The sequence below is a fragment of the Brienomyrus brachyistius genome, chromosome 21, assembly GCF_023856365.1.
Source record: "Brienomyrus brachyistius isolate T26 chromosome 21, BBRACH_0.4, whole genome shotgun sequence".
Lineage (NCBI taxonomy): Eukaryota > Metazoa > Chordata > Actinopteri > Osteoglossiformes > Mormyridae > Brienomyrus > Brienomyrus brachyistius.
The window spans coordinates 13,459,207-13,478,467 of record NC_064553.1 but is presented as its reverse complement, the minus strand read 5'-3'; the positions used below and the strand labels follow the sequence as shown (position 1 = coordinate 13,478,467).

General features: G+C 42.7%; 1 protein-coding gene across 1 annotated transcript; it reads right to left on the bottom strand.

Annotated features, from left to right (window-relative positions):
• Positions 1-163: 163 nt before the first annotated feature.
• On the bottom strand, positions 164-18,562 carry LOC125717150 (fibroblast growth factor 22-like). The gene is made up of 4 exons (XM_048990126.1): positions 18,482-18,562; positions 8,938-9,686; positions 3,177-3,280; positions 164-1,578 (listed from the first exon to the last, which is right to left on the bottom strand). Exons 2-4 carry the CDS (start codon positions 9,266-9,268, stop codon positions 1,381-1,383), a joined length of 633 nt encoding a protein of 210 aa, XP_048846083.1. The 5' UTR covers positions 9,269-9,686; positions 18,482-18,562; the 3' UTR covers positions 164-1,380.
• Between the last annotated feature and the right edge of the window lie 699 nt (positions 18,563-19,261).

Below are 19,261 nucleotides of genomic sequence, written 5' to 3'. Positions count from 1 at the left end.
TGTACATGTATATGAAACATATAGAATTTATATAATAATGCCGACCCAAGTAATATATTATTCAGAAAAGTTTACAGGCAACTTTTGTTATCATATTTAAAACCAGAAATGTATTTGTTGAATTAATATTTATTATGTTTCAAGCTAACAAAACACAATACATCAGATGTCTGTTTTTTTACACATGCGCAAAATACAGGCCGTAGCGTGAGGGAAAATATCAAATATTTAACAGGCAAATGAACAGTAGGGGTCACCATTCTCTTAGAAGTAAATGCGAATGGTTATATTTTAGAGGTCATATCTGTCTTAAAACACATTCAAACGTAGACTATCCAAAACGCACAATATTACAAAGAAGCTCGCATATATTGAGTTTTATAAAGCTTGAAAGTGTCATATATAGAAGGTGTACCTATTGCTGAAGAATAGGTCTCTGACATCAATTTGCCAGGGAGATTTATCTGGGCCTCAGGTGCAAAGGGAAGCCCTTCTTCTGTTCGCATGATCACGTAAATCGTTCTGTTCGTTGAAAGGAATTGTTGTAAACAGGATGATTGTTTTTAAACTGTTGTATATTTTCTGCAGGCCTATCATTTATGCTGTATTTAAATACTTTTGTTATCATTGGGGTAGGATTTGTTTATGCTTCATATGAATATCTGTGGCCGTTGTTTACAATACAGCTGACCTCTGTAAACTTCTGGAGCACCTTTCCTGTGTCACGGACAGACTAAACTTCAGTGGAATGAAAACAAGAATCACATAAATCTTTAAAGAAACGTGTACCATTACCAGATGTTTTATTAAGCAAACCAACATACAAAAACGTTTCTAGCAGTGCTTTGGTAAAAATGACTAAAAACAGTGATGTGTGATCCAACAGGGGGACAGAATGAGTCAGGAAAGGTGTTGCCAAGTAACCAGACAAGCAGCCAAAGGATGTTGCTGCAGGCTTAGCCTGTATAATGAATTGAGCATCTTGTTTTGGTTTCGACAATCCTGAGGGACTTCTCTCAGTTATGTTGTGCTGATACCGATGATGTTCAACTGGCACCCCAGCCCCCACAATATCCACATCCAGTACATAATTTTAAGGTTCTTGCAAGAACAGAAAGAAATAAGTTGAAATTGAATTATATGCAGTACCTAGCTGCATAATGGTTTGACTTTAATTCAAACCACCCTTTCCGTAACAACATCAGTATCAGTATTCATCTATGAACTTTTAGCAGCTTAAAAATGAATAAATACAAGTCCCCCCCCCCTTCTGCATACTCCCCCTTCTGAAAAAAAAAACACAGAGACTGATTTTTAGTCTTATTAGTTTACAGTCATGCTGTTGGTGGCAGCGATGCTGCAGACAGGGTCGCTGCCTCCTTATATGGGCGGCATGGGCAGGAAGTGGGTAGACCGGTGGCGACGGCGGGCCTTGCGGCCGCTCCGGGGTTTCCCCCGAGTCCCCAGTGACACAAACATCGGCCGTCCTTTGAGGCTCCATTGGCGGGCCGCGTATGTGTTGTAGCCGTTCTCCTCAATGCGTTCCCGGAACTGGCATTCCGCTGCAGTGTATGCCACCTGGATAAGGGGTGCAGGAAAATAAAAGGGAATCCCACCCAAAAATTATATCTAATTTTGCAGACGATCCAACAGTGTCCTATATACCCAGCAGAAATGGTATTACTTACAATCTGAACAAAGAACTGGATTTTTCCTATAAATTTTATCATCCTGAGATTTTTTTTGTTTGTAACAGGAGTCACCTGAGAATAAAATTAATATAATTTAAAGGCATTCTTTTCTCACTGCCAACATCCTCTTTTTAAACAGTATTCCCATGTAATGTTAAAATAAAGGGGTGCTCCATCAGTTTCTGATTTATAATACTGAACAGCAAATTCTAACTGGCAACGAAACTGCCAAGAATATCACAGGTTGTGATTTTGGTCATTTCATTACGTATAGAAAACAAAACAAACAATTACCTGCTGTAAAATCTTACTTCAGGTAATGATTATAGACGCTCCTCTACTTACGAATGAGTTACGTTCAAAACGGCTGTTCGTAACTTGAAATGTTCGTAAGTCGTTATTCAACATCATTTTAAGGGTATACACTACACACGTACACACGCTACGCTGCTGCATGGGGGGAGTAGTGGAAAGAGGTCATACTGGGCGGAACTGGCACGCAGAAAAAAAATTGATGTTGTGGACAGGAAACAGGAGTCCAATTAGCACAGATTGGACTTACAGTCCACTTCGTTTGTATGTCTGAAAGTTCATAAGTTGAAAGTTCGTAAGTAGAGGAGCATTTGTATAGACAAAAAACTTAAACTCAATTAGTGATCTATTTATGGATGGAGATTTGGGGAAGTGTTTGAAAGATTTTGTTTTAGATTCATTTTATGAACATTGTTTATCATTGGTGTCATATCAGGCCATCTGTTTATGGTACTGATGTTTGCTATGAGCCAACAGGGCTATAGGTTAAAGTAGATAAAAAGAGAAGATCAGTAATGTGAGGGGAAATATGTCCGAAATTCAAGAGTCAAATGCATATTGCTTTAATTGCACTAATAGTGAATAGTAAGGAATGACGCAGAGCGGGACGCAGAGTGTCCCTTTTCAGCCTGGGCTTTCTCTGTAGTCTTGCTTGGTGATTGTGTTTTGCTTGGTGATTGTGTTTTGCTTGGTGAACGTGTATTTGCTGAAACAAAGAGAAGTTTATGACTAGTGCTGAGCCAGGTTTGTGCAAGCTGTGAAGGGCCCTAAGACAGGTCTGACCCCTCACATGTCCATATGTTACACCACATGACTCTGGCTGAAGTCTACATTCTACATCTGTTAAGCTAAGCTCAGGTTTTCATAGTTTAGGAAAAATCTGACGGTTCTGGAAGCTTATGAAACTGTAGACAATAACAAAGAATAGATAAGTAGATCATTTCATCCCTCCTTCTACCATGGCACAGAAGACAGGGGTACACACTGGATGGGATGCCAGTCCATTATGCATGCACTATGAAGCGATTAGAAGCAGCAATTAGTCTAACAACCAGAGGAAATGGGCTGAACATGCAAACTCCACACAGAATGGTGATAGGGCTCAAAACCCGACGTTGAAGACCGACCCTTCAAATAAATGAAATTTCGGACAGTGCTGTAGGGTGTACCTACCGATCCATAGAGATCCCCTCTTTTGGACATGGCCAAATACAGCCCCGTGCTGACAGACCTGATGACGACGACTCCTGTGCTGACGGATCGTATTTCCATCAGGCCTGAAAAACAGCAGCTCTCCATTAGAGGAAAGGAACTTTGCATCTCCCAGGCTCGGCTTGGCCCCCGTGCACCTGGAAAGCCGGGGCTCCAGCAACTTTGAGGACATTTTTCCAAAATAACAAGGGTTCAATCAAAGATACACACTCAGAAAATTTAGTTATGCATAAGCTACTTGCATCCAAAGCAAAAGAATCACACAGATGCAGATGTCCTTCATACGTAATGCAATATGTCCTCACCTACTTTGCCATAGTGTAGTGGGTTAAAGGAAACCCTTTACTGACTAAAAGTAAGTCTAGGTCTTGCTTTATGTGGCTTAAAAAAAACCCTCAGATGAAACCAGTGAAGTCCCAAGTCATTTCAAACAGGTGAAGTACTTGTCTCAAATAACTCCCTGTGCTATCGTAATTTCAAGTTTCGCTTCGAGGCTTTGATTGTCATACTATTATATGCATTTCCCACCTGACGTGGGGTGTGGAGGAAACGCAAAGGGCTCATTTTAAATGAGACCGGAACACATCAGAGGGACCTGCATTGTGCTTTTTAAAGCTGGCAAACAGCACTAATATCAAAAAAGAAACATGCATTAAAATGATCAGGTCTTAAAGTACAATGGGGCAATTGTCAGGTGATTGTAATGTGCGCTGGCAGACTATGTGCTCTTTCAACTTAACCTTTGACACCTAGATCAATACTCCAGCCAGAAAAGGCCTGCAGTGCTGACCACTTGCTGCTTGGTGATTCGCCTTTGATGGACTCTCAAGGGGAAATTATCACAGGCTACCTGAATGGCTTTCCTCAGTGCCAGAAATGAGGCAAAGGCCCTTGTTCGTCACAATAATCTGGCAGCCGTCTGTGCTGCGCTCATCATACCCAGTAGCCACACTCTACCTTGAAGTAGTATGACTTTCAGTGGAAGATATTTTCAAAACAAAGCTCTTCAGTGCGTAATATCTCTGAGACAAAGTATTTCCATCCATCCATCCATCCATTTTCCAAACCGCTTATCCTACTGGGTCGCGGGGACAAAGTATTTCCTTGTTCCAATAAATAGTATTGCAGTTAAATAGCAGCATAAAGCAAAATCTAAAAAGATATGCACCCTTATATTTTTATTAATGATCCACAGTAACTTACGTAATCGCCTCACGCCATTCGGGCAACCGAACTCGTCTGCAGTTGCATTTCTGACGTTTGAACGTGCTGTGAAGATGCTCCTAACATTACCGTGCGTCTTTAAGGTGACGTAATAACCCCCCCCCCCCCCCCATCTACGCAATTGCGTCCGTTAACGTTAGCAGGCTGGTATGAGAGGCGGTCCTTCGAGTGCAGCAGGAAGGCCAGTGTTGTGTTGCTGCTGCGAATCCAAATTTAGCTTCCGACCAAAAAGCACAGCCGATGCCAGAAAGAGAATATGTAAACTAAGACGAAGATCCTGAGAGAGACAGCATGCAAATCGCTCACCCTACGGGAAGATGGGGCAGATGTTCCCGGGGCTTATCTGTACTATTTCCAAATGTAGCAATCTCTGATATTCTATAGCACCATCGACTGAGACAGATACAGGATGAAGATAGATAGCAAAGCCTACAGTCTTTGAATATATTTATTACATCATATTGAAGATTCCACAGCTATTATGGTTATTTGGTCAGCCGAAGTCTTGAGATGTTTATTCCTGTCTTACCTTTAACCTGTAAACATCACAAAAGTCCTAATTCTTTTGTGGTTACATTTTTCAAACCATCATATCATTTCATCATATTTTTCAGGTTACTTCCTCTGTGTAAAGACTGATATCTGATCCGCAGGATGCAAAGATTTTCGGTGGAAATACAACTGACAGCATTTCACAACAGCATATTATACAGCAGATAGAGTTCGCGTTACAAAATACATATAAACCTGTAGTTGACTCTCCCTTGTTACTTAAAAATCCCTGTTGGCAGATTGTGCCTGTGTCGAACATGCCCCACCCTTGTCACAACATTCTTTAAGAAAACAATCACAACACACGTCAAAGCAAAAGGCCCCAAATAGTATAGATCTGAAAATTCAAGCAGTGAACTAATTTTGGGGACTAATAATCATCTTTATCTTTGATGACAATTTCATTGGTAGTAAAATTTTCAAACCACAAGTTGCAGCTGCCCACCTGCTGTTTTTGCAAGTCTACAATGAGTCTAAAATAAAGCAACCTGACAATTTTAATAACAGATTCCCCCTGCAGGGCTTACTGTTGGCTATTTGATTATGCTGACATGCTGCTTGGATAAAACGCAGCTTGGGATCAGCTGGAAAAGTAACGCCTGTTGACTGCACAGCCCATCGTGACATCACCAACAGCAGAGAGTGGTGAGGAAACAGCAGTGAAAGGAGGGATGCTCTAATCTACTAACACGCTCTGCTCCTGTGTCTGAAACAGCAACTCAAGCTCCTCCTGTGCATTTTAATTCAGGTATGATTGCACAAGACGTCAACGCAACGCCTCAAAAAGCATGTAGGTCTGTTAAAAAAGGGAAGGTAATCCTCTTAATCATAACCTAACACAGTTCAACAGGATGACAAAGCTCACTGATCAGGTTATCCTACAAAACAGAAAATTATCTTAAGGAATCGTTGTCTTTTTCTATCATCACTAGTATTTAATTACAATGTGCCATACTGGGGGTGCAATACTGATGAGTTTTGCATGGTCTACCGGTTGTCAATCCCTGAGCTCTTCTGGGAAACATTAATGTATCTCACATGACGAAAACCCCGCAAGTCAAATAATCAGTGACCTTACATGTGCTGAAACATCACTTTCCATGCTGTTGCCTTAATGCAGCTGTTTCTCACTGCAAAGGTTTAATAGAAGGTAAAATAGTCAACTGTATCTGAGCTGTGTGGGATAGAAAATCCCTTAGGGCAGGGTAGGCAACCTTATCCACAAAGGGCTGGTGTGTATGCAGGTCTTTGGGATAACCTTTAGGTCAGCTGTTCAAACCCAGGTGTGAGGACTCTTCAGCAAATCAGTCCTCTAATTAGTAATCTAATTAGGGAGTTGCAGCGAAAACCTGCATACACAATGGCCCTTTATGGATATGACTGCCCACCCCTGCCTTAGAGGCAGTATTTCTCAATCCGGTCCTTGGGGACCTTCAGACAGTCCATGTTTTTGCTCCCTAGGGAACTGGGAGGGAGCAAAAATAATGTGGACTGTCTGGCAGGGGGTTGGGAGGGAGCAAAAATGTGGACCATCTGGGGGTCCCTGAGGACCAGGTTAACTGTGCCCTAAAGGCATGTAAACCCCCTCTGTGCCACCGAAATCAGAAGTTTTCCCACTAATTGTAAAGATGTTGACTCTTGGTTTTGCAGAGAGACGAAACGTTTCCTAAAGGTCACACTTTTTGGCAGTAAGACTGGCATTGTGGTAAGAACAGCGATGACAATATCTAGACTGGCACATAACCCCGAGCATTGTGTTAAAGCTGCGTCTAGGATTTAAATCCGTCTTGCCTGGGAAGCAGTTAAACCCAGCCCTTCATATGAACCACGTTTTAAACCTCACTCTGTTTGCGAAAATATAAATTTCAATTTTATTTTATGAGTAGATTAAGTCTTTACAGACTGTATCACCCCCCCAAGGCACGCAGGGGATCATACAGAACACACAGACAGCTTCTTCATGCCAGTACAAACCTAGTAATGAACCTAGTAAAAAAAACAACTACAGAAAACATTAGGTAGTTGTTGTTTTTCGCTCTTAAAACTGCCAAATTATGATCTTAGGTCATTTCAATATATTTTAAATCATCAAGCCGCTTTATCCTTCCATGCCTGCCTGGAAAAAGATTCCCATGAGTTTAGGAGTCCCCTTTAGTGTTTTTTGCCAGTGCATCACAACAAACAAGTCCAACAGACATCAACCCCAATGACAGCCAGCACTGTTCATGTCCTCTACCACCATCTCATGCCTGTCATGTCAAAACTCGTCATGCTATTAACAAGAGTTCTTACAAATTATTAGTAGTATTATTATTTTTACTGGACTTCCTTCTGCCATAAATGATGGCAACTCAATTTAAAATAAATAAACAAACACAGAAAAACATAAATCCTTTCCAAAGTTCCCCTGACCAAACTAAACAAGCACATAAATCTGTCGCAAAGTCTTTCCGTGTTTTTTGCCTTTTCTATGAAAGGAGAGCACAGCTGTCTATAACATCAGCAGTCACTCAGAGGTCAGACATGTACCACTGCTTATATTCTTTTGGAAAATGGAAGGTGCCAGAAGAGTCACCACATTCTTCAGCGAGTACAGTAGTAACAAACCACCTCATTCTGAGATTTTGCAACAATGCGTTTTACTATGAACTAAAAAGTATACTATATTACACCTAATTAACTCGAGACTAAAGTAAAATCTGCTATAAAAAGCACCCTAAATTACTTATTTTATATGTTTTAAAACCAAAGGAGGTATAAAAATAATCCCTAAAATGGTTCTGGTGTGCTCTACAAACGTCGGGCATCACAAAAAAGCTCTGCTGATTGGTCAGTCTCTTCATGTCTTCAGCCACACACACCCACAATACTCACATCTACAGCAGGATGTGAAGGCAGCCTTACGTTTTTTGCTATTTTGCAAACAGAACAATCCAGAAAAATCTAACGAATAATTGTTAATGTGCCCAACTCAGATATCAAATACCTTGCTCGTACTGTAATTTTACTCTGTTTGCCATCGCACACATTGTTCCCACGCTATCCAGGAGAGCACGTTATGTCTTGGCAATGCTCATTTGAAGCACCTTGAGTGATGTAGTTGCTACTGCCTCTGTGATTTCAGGTTATATGCTTCCTGCTACATGGAGTTGCCGCAGTTCAGTCCTGAGATGGTTGAGGCCTTTTTGCTTTAATTGGTTCTGAGAACGAAAACTATTGGATTGCAACCATCATCACACTGGAGGTTAATTCTTATAACCAAAGAAACAGTCAGTTATAACCCTCTGTGTTCATGCACAACTACAAACATTACCCAGCCACGCTGCCCAGAGTAGGGTAGTTCTGGTATGGAGAGGACAAATTCAGACCAAGATTTTGTTTCAACCAGCCAGTTGAGTACTCTGTGACTGTGACTCTTTATACTGAACTGGTTGGTTGAAACAAAATCTTGGTCTGGACATCTACTCTCCAGACATGAATTATCCACCTCTGAGGCTGCCATGCTGTATTTCCAGCCCCCTCCCCCCACCCCAGATTGTTCCACACTCAGCACCGCCAGACCTTACTGACTGCACTTTTCCAGCATCTGCCCACTTGGGGGCACTGGGGAGCCGCCTCTGTTACTGTTCCCGAGGGACTGGGAACAAGGTCTGGAAAAGCTGAACTGGGAGACAAGTAGGGGGTGGCTGGAGTGGCTGTGGGCCACCGACAAGGTGGAGCCAGGACTCGGCGTGGACTTCACACGTACCGGACATCAAAGACAAATTCATCATTCATTCCCATGTTCACCTTAGAAGCCCTCTGGTTCCACCCGGAAATGAATGGAGACGGGGCCAGGTGTCATTCACCTGACAGCGATCACGCTGTACGTGGCTACAGCCATTGACTGGCATGAAGCTGACGTTAGAGTCTGCGCGTGTCACGCGGCGGCGAGCGGGATACTCACAGTCGGTGTGGTTGTTCTTCCGGGTGCCGCTTACCCGTCCCTTGGTGTCGATGCTCAGGAAGAAGCGCGTGGCCGAATACAGCCTCCGCAGTCGTGTCTCCCCCTCCAGGTGGCCGTAGCTGCGGGTCTGGCGCCCCTGCGCCCAGGAGAGATGGCCCGCCGTCCCCTGCGGCTTGTGCCCCACACTGGCACCCAACAGGACCCCGGAGATGGTGCTGATTCTCAGCAGCAGCAGCAGGCACAGCAGGGTGATGGGGGCATAGGTGGGGGCATGGGCTTGGGTGGCGGATACAGGGAGCAGACCGGCACTGTAAGCGGTCCGGCTGGGCATGATGGGTCAGGCTGCCATGCTCCTCTCAGGGCCTGTGAGGCACAGAGGTCCCTGCTGGGGGTGGGGGTTCTTTTGCCTAGGAGGTCTGATGAATCAGACAGGTCAGATAGGTATCTCCTCCAGCCCAAAGTGTCTGTCCTGCTACACAGTCCATGCACAGGCCACTGGCGGATGGTTGGAGGCTTCGGCTTCTTCTCCCCCTGCTTTGCTCCTCTTGTTGGGCAGAAGGTAGCCCTCCCAGCAGAACCCGTGTCCCTGATTTCGAGCCCTTTAACTCTTTCAGTGCTCTTCACTCTCTTCTCTGGCAGTCAGGTCTCTCACTCTCGTTAAAGTCCTCTGCCTGCGCCGGGGAGATCCCGCTACATACTGCTGCGCTTCAGGCTTCTCCGGGCACTGCGGGGCGGGACACACTGGCTGCCTGACACGTGACGGAGAAGGAGATGAATGAGAGAGAGTGTGAATCTGGGTGTGTCTGTGTGTGTGTGTGTCTGTGGGTTATGTATATATTACATTATGTATGATAAAATGTCCCCAAAAAACCTGTTATTTTGACCTTGGGGGGACATTTTTCCTGCCTCCACCAGAGGAAACTCGGTTTTATAAAAATCTTAGGGTAGGGCTGGGTAGGGGTTAATGGGTCATTGTTGGTATTAGGGTTTTGCCCATAGAAACTAATGGAGGGTCCCCACAAAGATATGAATACAAATGCATATGTATGTGTGTGTGTGTGTGTTGGGGGGGGGGGGGGTGGGTGACTGTGTGTGTTTTTAAAATCTACATACTGTGAAGACAAAAAAATACAGAGAGAAAGAGCCATACAGAATAAGAGTTTCAGCCAGAACACATGCAAACGCATCATTTTTCCTGGGGCTGCTGAGTCACTCCTTACAATGCCTGACACTCTGCCCATAGCAAAAACGGGGTCCATTCAAGGCTACTGAGGGTGTCCTGAACTTCTGAAAGTCTCTCCGGGGCCAGACCATTATCTGGCAGGAGGGGGAGCTTGAGGTAAATCTGGAATTTCCGTTTACTTTGCAGTTAAGTGGCCCTTTCGCAGTTATTCGCCACCTGCGACAGCCACTCACCTCTTTGACAGCCAGTGCCACTTCCTGTGACATCACCAGTCCCTGCATCAGCTCCACACAACATTTAACTAAATGAAAGTCCAGAATGATGCATACATTTCCAGTCAGTAAACCTTCGACTTCAAACTTTAATTCAAATTTCTTTGCACCAAATAGCAGAATTATTGCATTTTAAAGCCTCCTGTTGACCTTTGAACGTGAATAAATAAAAAGAATGTGTATGCAATATCTCACTAATAACTTTCTTCTTTTGAAACATTTAAAAATAATTCGTACAAGGCCTTACCTTTTCACAGACTACTGAAAGCGCTGGTTTTTGAGCACACACAGATTATGCTCTCGAATAACATTGGAATCTGTGTCAAAATGTTAACAATATCCTGATATAACTGGGCAATAAATAAACTGAGTATAGACTTACAGGGAAGCACCACAGTTATTTATATGGTAACAAAAATTAATGACTTGCAAGAATTCACCTCAGGTGGCAAATACAACTGTCAGAACCTTTCAATCACGCTGTTCTATTACAGGGGAAAAATACCAGCTTACTGGGGATGTAAAAATATTGGTGCCTAAAGGAACCTAGTTTACTGGGCATGATACCTATACCAAAGCAACTGTGGCATTTGCATATCCTTATTCGTGACCATTGTCTATTATTGCAAACTGATAAAAATACCATACATCTGACAATGAGATACTAGTCACAGTTGTCATGCATGAGATGTGTATCTATATAGATTTCATGCCCTTATGTAACTCTCCCAGATAAGTGCAAGTGATATCTGCTGTTCAAAGGAGTCGTGTGGCAGGAAAAGCCAGACTTATCACATGGCAGCTGCTGTTTATAATCCGTTTTATGCAGAGACCTGCTGAAGACACAGGGTCCCAGTTTCACTCGACATGCCATCTACACGCACATCATTGTGCGTGATGATTACAGCAGAGGTTGACTTGAAGAATTGTGGAAATTGTGGGAAAGAGTAGTCTCCCGCCTCTATTCTAAAATATAGAGAATGGTAGGAGTAAACCTTTCTATGGTTAGATGTGTCCAAACTTTTTACTGTTACTATATAGGCTGTGATTCACTATAGAATATTGAATTACTTTCTGCTGGATACACGGGGATAATGGACTGTGCCAGGATTGTCAGATCTGCTTAGACAACCTAGAATCAATCCCAAGTAACTTAAAATATGCGGATAAAATGATCTGGATATTTGTTTCCAGATTCCACATTTCTATTTGACTTTGGTTCATTTGTAATTTCAAAAGAAAAGGAAAATCATTTTCCTTTCTGGCTGCCTTTTAATTTTATAAAAAAAACCTTGCAGAATATTCAAGTACTTTCTTACAACTCAAATGGAATCTCAAAGGAAGTGCAGTGACCCTCTGAGCTTCAAATGGCGTGAAAAATTCATGCATTTGTAAGCATGATCCATGCGTTCCATTCCAAACACTTACCCTGGTCAGGGTAACAGAGAGGACAGGCAGACAGCACAGGGAAGAAGGCTGGAGAACACCATGGACTGGGCGGCAGTGACCAATCCTGCATTACATGCAGTTCTGGGATACCAAAGTGCCCATGTTCGGATTGTGGGATGAAACACGCATGAATAACATGCAAACAAATACACACATGCTTGTATTCATATCTTTGTGGGGACTGTCCACTCTTTCTACGGACAAAACCCTAATCCCAACAATGATGACCTTAACCTCTACCCAGCCCTAAGCTTAATCATAAGTAACCATAAGTACTAAAGCATAAGTAGCTCTTTTGATTGTACTTAAAGATTTTTATAAAATTGAATTTCCACTTGTGGGTACTGACTCCACAACATCAAAATAACACGTTTTTAATCACAATATAATATATACATAACCCATATACACACACACACACACACACACACACACACACACACACACACATATATAAACCTTGCACTGATTTATAAGACCAGGATCTTCTAATCTGACCCTCGATTCCAAATCCAGGCCTAGTTTTCAGTTCTCCCAGGTAGTTAGTTTAATAATTACTGATTCTGATTGGGTCCGGAGGCTTCACACCTGCCTAGAAAATTAATAGTGCTCAGCCATTGAAGACCATGACTTGAACAGCCTTTTACAAGACCCTTAAAACTTACACAACAATGTGCAAAACCATTGCAGGCATCATATAACTCATCCTAAAATAACTGATGCATTGGAGTAGTTACTGGATAGTAATTCTCACCTGCAGGTGCTTATTAAAATCTATATATCTAAGTTGCTTAAACCTTGAAAAAAATGCTTTATTTGCCATTAGTGCAAATATATGGAATCGTTCTTTATGCATATCCCATGATGCTCTCCCTTGAGAGATACACAGGGTCAGCCAGCATGCAGCAGCTCTGGGTCCTCAAGGGCCCAACAGCAGCTTCAACTTGCTGGTCCTGGAATTTGAGCCCTTGACATTCTGATCACAGGCGCAGAGTTGTAACCCACAAAGACACACGCTGCCGTCTTGTGCGCCAGGTCATAGTACTACATTGACCTTCATAACAGAAACACTGTTTTACACAAGATGTCAAGTGCCTATGAAACCTGGGCATGAGGAGCAGCCAATCATTTGTGCTGTTTCTGATACATCCTTTGGGAGTTCATGCTTGACAGATTGGTTTGGTTTTGGTCTAGGAATGCTTGTTTAATCTGACAATCCGTTCAGGACAGTAGTAAACTGGGTACAGTTCACTCTGAGTGGTGTAGTGTAACAGCATACTAGTGTGATAATCTGCTAGGAACAGTAAGCAAAGTTTTTATATTACCATTCTGATGGGAATCATACCATGTGACTTTGATCTAATTCACTCATAACCAAGCAACTAGAGGGGGCTGAACCAAGATATCTGATTGGTTGGCCCCGCCTCCTCTAGTTACTCGGACCCACCTCTTCTGTAATTTGATTGGTTATTTCTCTGAACCAATAATTTTCTTCTTTCCGCCTTCAAAATATTCCCATGAGTTGTTTTATAGATGTCATCCCTTGTTACTACCTGAACCCATGCCATTTGTCATGCTGCAGTAATCTTTCTCGCTACAAATATGGCAGAGTGATGTCCATCTGGTTCTCCATAATGACATGGGTATTCAATTATGGCTCTTTCATCTCTTTGTCGTAATTACTGTTGGAACCACCGTAATAGAGAAATGGAAGCCAGTCAGTTTCCGGAGCAGGCGAGTGATCCCTCTTGTGCCCTGTATTCTGTCCCACTCGTCACCAGGCTTTTCAAGAAGTCATTCACACACCCCCCAGTGTTTCAGCACCCCATCCTGAGACACCCATTAATTCCCTCATACAATCGTCGATCGGAAATAATTTCAAAATGCCAAAGAGATAAATGAACCATGCACTGATAACTAGCAGTCACTTGCACATTTGATGCATTTTGGAAGGTTGCTGTCAACAGTTTACAAAAGCATGTTTTAACCTGCAAGCCATTGAAGGCTAAGTTTCATATGGTTTTGAGATGCAGACCAAATCTCTAGATCTAACATAATACAATGCTACAATTTACCAAACTGCATTCACTAAAATTATCTAATGCAAATCAGTTTTTTTGCATTTCATTTTATTTTCAAATAACAAAATATATATATTTGTTAAATGGCTACTTAAGCTGTCTTTGAAATTTGTTTAGATTCAATTTGATATAAAGTAAATCAAGCTAATCATCTCGCACATTTTTGGATCAATACGTATTTGCCATAGTCAAGTTCCATTTGGACGCTGTCTACTGTGAGTTTAATGCAAGTATATTGCTATTACGGAAGGCATGAGGCTGGCGAGGTTTGTACAAGCATTCTCAACGTTAAATAAAAACTCACTGTATCGCTGCCAGATTTGCTCTTTTGGAATTTATTACTTACCGTATTAAACCAGAACACGAGTGCTAGTTAGTTATTGATCCCATGTTCATTCATCATTAATCAATCATGTATTTCATGCAGTTACTATATTTGTTCATGATTTACACGATTTGTACTTGAGTAGTAATAGTTATTAAGTAATGTGTGCCCCCTCAAGTAAAGTGTCACTAAAACTTTCTTGAAGTTCAGTTTCTGCTTGACTTACACACTGTTGCACAGGTAGAAGTGGAAGTTTTATGAATATGTGAGATATTGGCCTTAAACACAAAGGGAGGCTGGCCCAGTAGCCCACAGCGCAGACTGAGAATGTAGAGTCACACATGCACTAATTAAGCAGCCTCTCTTGTGGGTAGGTGTGTTTCCTTTATTCCCATTGAGGTTTCATCCTGTGGGGAACAATCTGGTATTTTGATTCTTTTGGTAGAAAATATCCGCTTCCCAGGTTTACCGGTATATATCCATTTTCAGAATCCTGCCTGCGGTTGTTTGAGGCAATGAAGGATCAGATCTCGGACAGGACGCTCATGTTCCAACTGTAAGTCACATTAGATGTTTTTATTTTACTTCACAAACAGATGAATTTCACAAAAAAACTGGAATAAGTATATGATCAAACAAAACGCCTAAATATACAGTCAAAAATTACTCCTGCGCCAGAGAGCTGTGTGGTATGTAACAAAGGGATATATAAGTGTGTGACACCATAGCTATGGTGATCAAAGTTCAGAATATGGATATATGTATTATCTGCCTCAGGCTATATCTCTGTACCGAGCAACTTAAATGTCTTGTAGTTTTAAACTCCTTTGAAACACAAACCCTCAGTGGCCATTTTATTAGATACACCTGCTCGTTAAACAGCCAGCTTCCCGCCCCACACACACACACACACACACAAACTGCAAACCATGTGGTTGCAACTGAATAAATGCAGCATGCAGCCAGGCTCAGTAACTGTGTGACTGAGGATTAAAGCGGCTATAAGGCGTCTGATCTTAGTGCCTTTAAATGCGGTATGATTGGTGGTACCAGACGTGCCGGTTCCAGCATCTCAGACACAGCCGGCGTCCTGGGATTTTTACGTACCACTGTGTCTATTGCTTTCAGAGAATGGTGCAATTAACCAAAGACATCCAATCAGAGGCAGCTCTGTGACACAAAAAACATGAGAGAAATCAGAGGGGAATGTTTAGACTCGTCAGAGCCGACAGAAAGGCCATAGACGTAAGAATAACAGCCAGGTACGACAGCGGTGGGCAGAAAAGCATCTCTGAACACACTTCTTTTCATCTGTTGAAATGATTCCTAAGACAAAAGGAGTTTTCACCCTGCGCTACATACTTATCCAAACCAGTGTCTCTCAATCTGCTCCTAGGGGACCTCCCAGACGGTTCACGTTCTTGCTCTCCCCCAGCTCCCTGCCAGACAGTCCGCATTTAGCAAAAACGTGGACTGCCTGATGTTCCCCGGGCACCAGCTTGAGAAACACTAACTTAAATTGCAACACATTTACATTGATCTGGACAGGAAAATAGCCTGAAACATAACAGAATATCTATGCTATGAACCTTGTTATGATCCAGGTATATAAGATTCCAACAGGTCTGGATGCTGTTCAGCCGAATGGCTACTTCAATATTAGTTCAAATACCAGAACTCGTGGCAACAGGTGGAAATTAGCGGTAGAACATTTTAAAATAAATGTGAGAAAGAGTTTCTTTACACAGCGTGTAGTTGGAGTATGGAATAGTCCTCCTGCTAGTGTAGCGCAAGATAAATCAGAACTAGATAAGATTTTAACAACTCTGAGCTATTAGTTAAGTTCTCCTTAAACGAGCTTGATGGGCCGAATGGCCTCCTCTCGATTGTAAATTTCTTATGTTCTTATGTACCCTGGTCATAAAGCGGTTTGAGTCTTTATTCCAGGAAGGTCATCTATAATCCCATCGCCTTGCCTTATCGCTTCCCGCCAATTATGCGCTGACCATCTGGAGGGCCTTCTCGGTGACACAGTCTACACTGGGTGGGTTGGTGTAAGATCGGTGAGTGCGGTGGGGGGTTCAGAGGTAGATCAATGACCGTAAGGTGAGAACAGTGACATTGTTCTGACCGGGAGCCTTCGGCAGCAAACTGTCTGTCTTCTCTGGCGTTGAAAGCTGTTCTCTGATCTCTCATTGCACTGAAATCACAGGGGAGCCTCTATTCTATATTCCACACACCTCAGAGCAGCTATGGATCCCATACCCCCTCCCATTGTCTTACAAACTGGGTACGATCGTGCTCTAGTCTGCGCCTTTAGAGGCCGTGGCACCTGCTTTTCTATAGGGCCAAAGAAAGTCATACACATGAAAGTCACCCCCTTCGCTTTAAATGGCCTCCTTTCGTAAACCAAGTCACTATAAATTTGGATGAGGTACATGAGTCTATTTGAATTATTTCTTTTTTGAAGACATTGCTTTAATTAATCCCAAAAGGCCCAGGAATTAACATTGCTGAGGCAAGTCAAGTCAAGTTGGCTGTATTGCTATGCCACCCAGATACAAGGGGGAGGCTGTTATGTGCATATAATACATTGAAAGTTGTATTTAAATAATAATGAAAAACACAACAGCTTAAAAAATGCAATACATAGTGTCAGTTTACTGATAATTAATAGATAATAAATTAATGGAGTAATTAATGGAGTAATTGTAGATATATTTTTGTTTTGCTCACCAGTATAATTTTATTAATGTGCTTAGTAGGTAAAAGTGAGGCAATAATGGAACTGCTTTCCGGTCACTGGCCCAAGAGATTCCCCACTCAGCCTCAATCCCTGCAGTTTGCTTTGCTGTCTCTAGAGGGCACTGCTTAACCACAGCATCAAAACATCCACCTGTTAACAAATCAGCCTGTTGCATTAAAAAAAATTGCCCTACTCAGGCTTTCTATCCAGAACAGACATCAGTTGGAGAATACATATAGTTTCACATAAGGATTCCAGAACATTTTATTTATAAAGTTTACAGCCGACTATGCCCCAGTGCTTTGCTCGGAGTAAGACATTCTCTACTGTTCCTCTGACCTAATCTGTGAATTTCCTTTTGAAATTCCCATCAAAAGGCAGAGCCTGCTATGCACAGCACTGGCCTGGCTAGCAAAGAGCACCATCTGGGGCATTTTTACAGTTACTGCCTGTTCTTGAAAGAAACCTTTGGACTTCATCAGTGATCCATGAAATATACCCAGAATATTCACAAAGAAAGCCACAGAAATTTGCACATACAACACGCAGACGTTTGTATTTCGTAGTTTGCAGACGTTACTTTTGTTGGGATTCTCCATTCATTTCTATGGGGAAAACTAATCCTAACATGACGACCTTAACCCCCATCCAGCCCTAACCTTAACCATAAGTAACCAAACAAAATATGAGACTTTTGGCATTTCGGGATTTTTGATTGTAGTTACAGAATTTTATAAAATTGAATTTTGAAATATTTTTTTTGTATCACATTGTGGGGACATTTGTTCCCCACAATGTAATATATACATAACCCAATAATATACACACGCACACACACACACACACACACACACACTTGTATGTAGAGCTCTGGAAAAAATTAAGAAGCTAATGTACATTTTTTTTAAAACTGCATTTTTAAATCCTGGTTCAATCCTGGTTCTGCTGGCAGAGGCTACACTGAGCTGCAGGCTGCTTCCAGGCTCAAAGTTTGTAAGACAGCAGTACAGAAGAATAAGGTGAAGCAGGAGACACTGGGAACGACCAGAAAGCAGGCAGGTAGAGCGTAGAAGTAACATTCTAATGCCAGAGATGACTGTCAATTTATCCGGCAGTGTTGCAGGATGACCTTGAGTGACCTTCAAAAAGTATTGGAAAGATTAAGAGCAGGTGTGAAGTGCACTGCTAGGACAGTTTGTATCAGGCTCCTAGAATCAGCACTGAAGTCCTATAAAGGAAGGAAGAAGCCCTTCATCAATGATAGGCAGGGAAGAGCCAGGCTGGAGGTTGCAAAAAATGTATATTTTACACAGACGCATACCCATAAATTTTGAAATGACTGCAGCTGAAAATTTTGCTGTGGTTTCTTAATTTTTTCCTGAGCTGTGACTATATATATAATGCACACATTGACAATAGCGCGCTGGAAATCTATAAATACCGCCAGTTAGTAGCATATGAAAAACAAAGTAAATAACATTGCCTTACCTTGCCCAGACCCCATCAGTACCCTCTGTGGCTCACTCCATGCTTCATAGCTGTCAGTGAATAGCAGTAAATACCATCGCTCTGATCCCTGATTCCCTCTGCTGGGTGTCCCAGCGTGACTCTCCCCCTTTCCAGATACCCTGCATGATAATACTTGCCATTTGTGTAATGATCTGCCGCCAGCAGTTGTACTGAGATCTTCAGTTGCATAGTTTCCACAGCACTGTGGAGGTATCAGCCCTGCTTGGCTTACATGAGCTCAGCACAACTGCATTTTAGAGAATTAAATTTGATAAATGTGAGAAACCAGGCAGCAGAACTCAAGCGCAGCCCCATGTTATTCTGTGCTGGTTTGCATTTTCTCCTCATATTGTGTGTGGCTCTACCATGTCCTTTGGATCAGCCCTGTGCCCTGCGATGGACTGGCATCCTATCTAGGGTGTACCCAGCCCTGTGCCCTGCGATGGCCTGGCATCCTATCTAGGGTGTACCCCAGCCCTGTGCCCTGTGATGGCCTGGCATCCTATCTAGGGTGTATCCAGTCTAGTGCCATGTGATGTCCTGGCATCCCGTCCAGGGTGTACCCAGCCCTGTGCCATGTGATGTCCTGGCATCCCGTCCAGGGTATACCCCAGCCCTGGGCCCTGCGATGACCTGGCATCCCGTCCAGAGTGTACCCAGCCCTGTGCCCTGCGATGTCCTGGCATCCCGTCCAGGGTATACCCCAGCCCTGGGCCCTGCGATGACCTGGCATCCCGTCCAGGGTGTACCCAGCCCTGT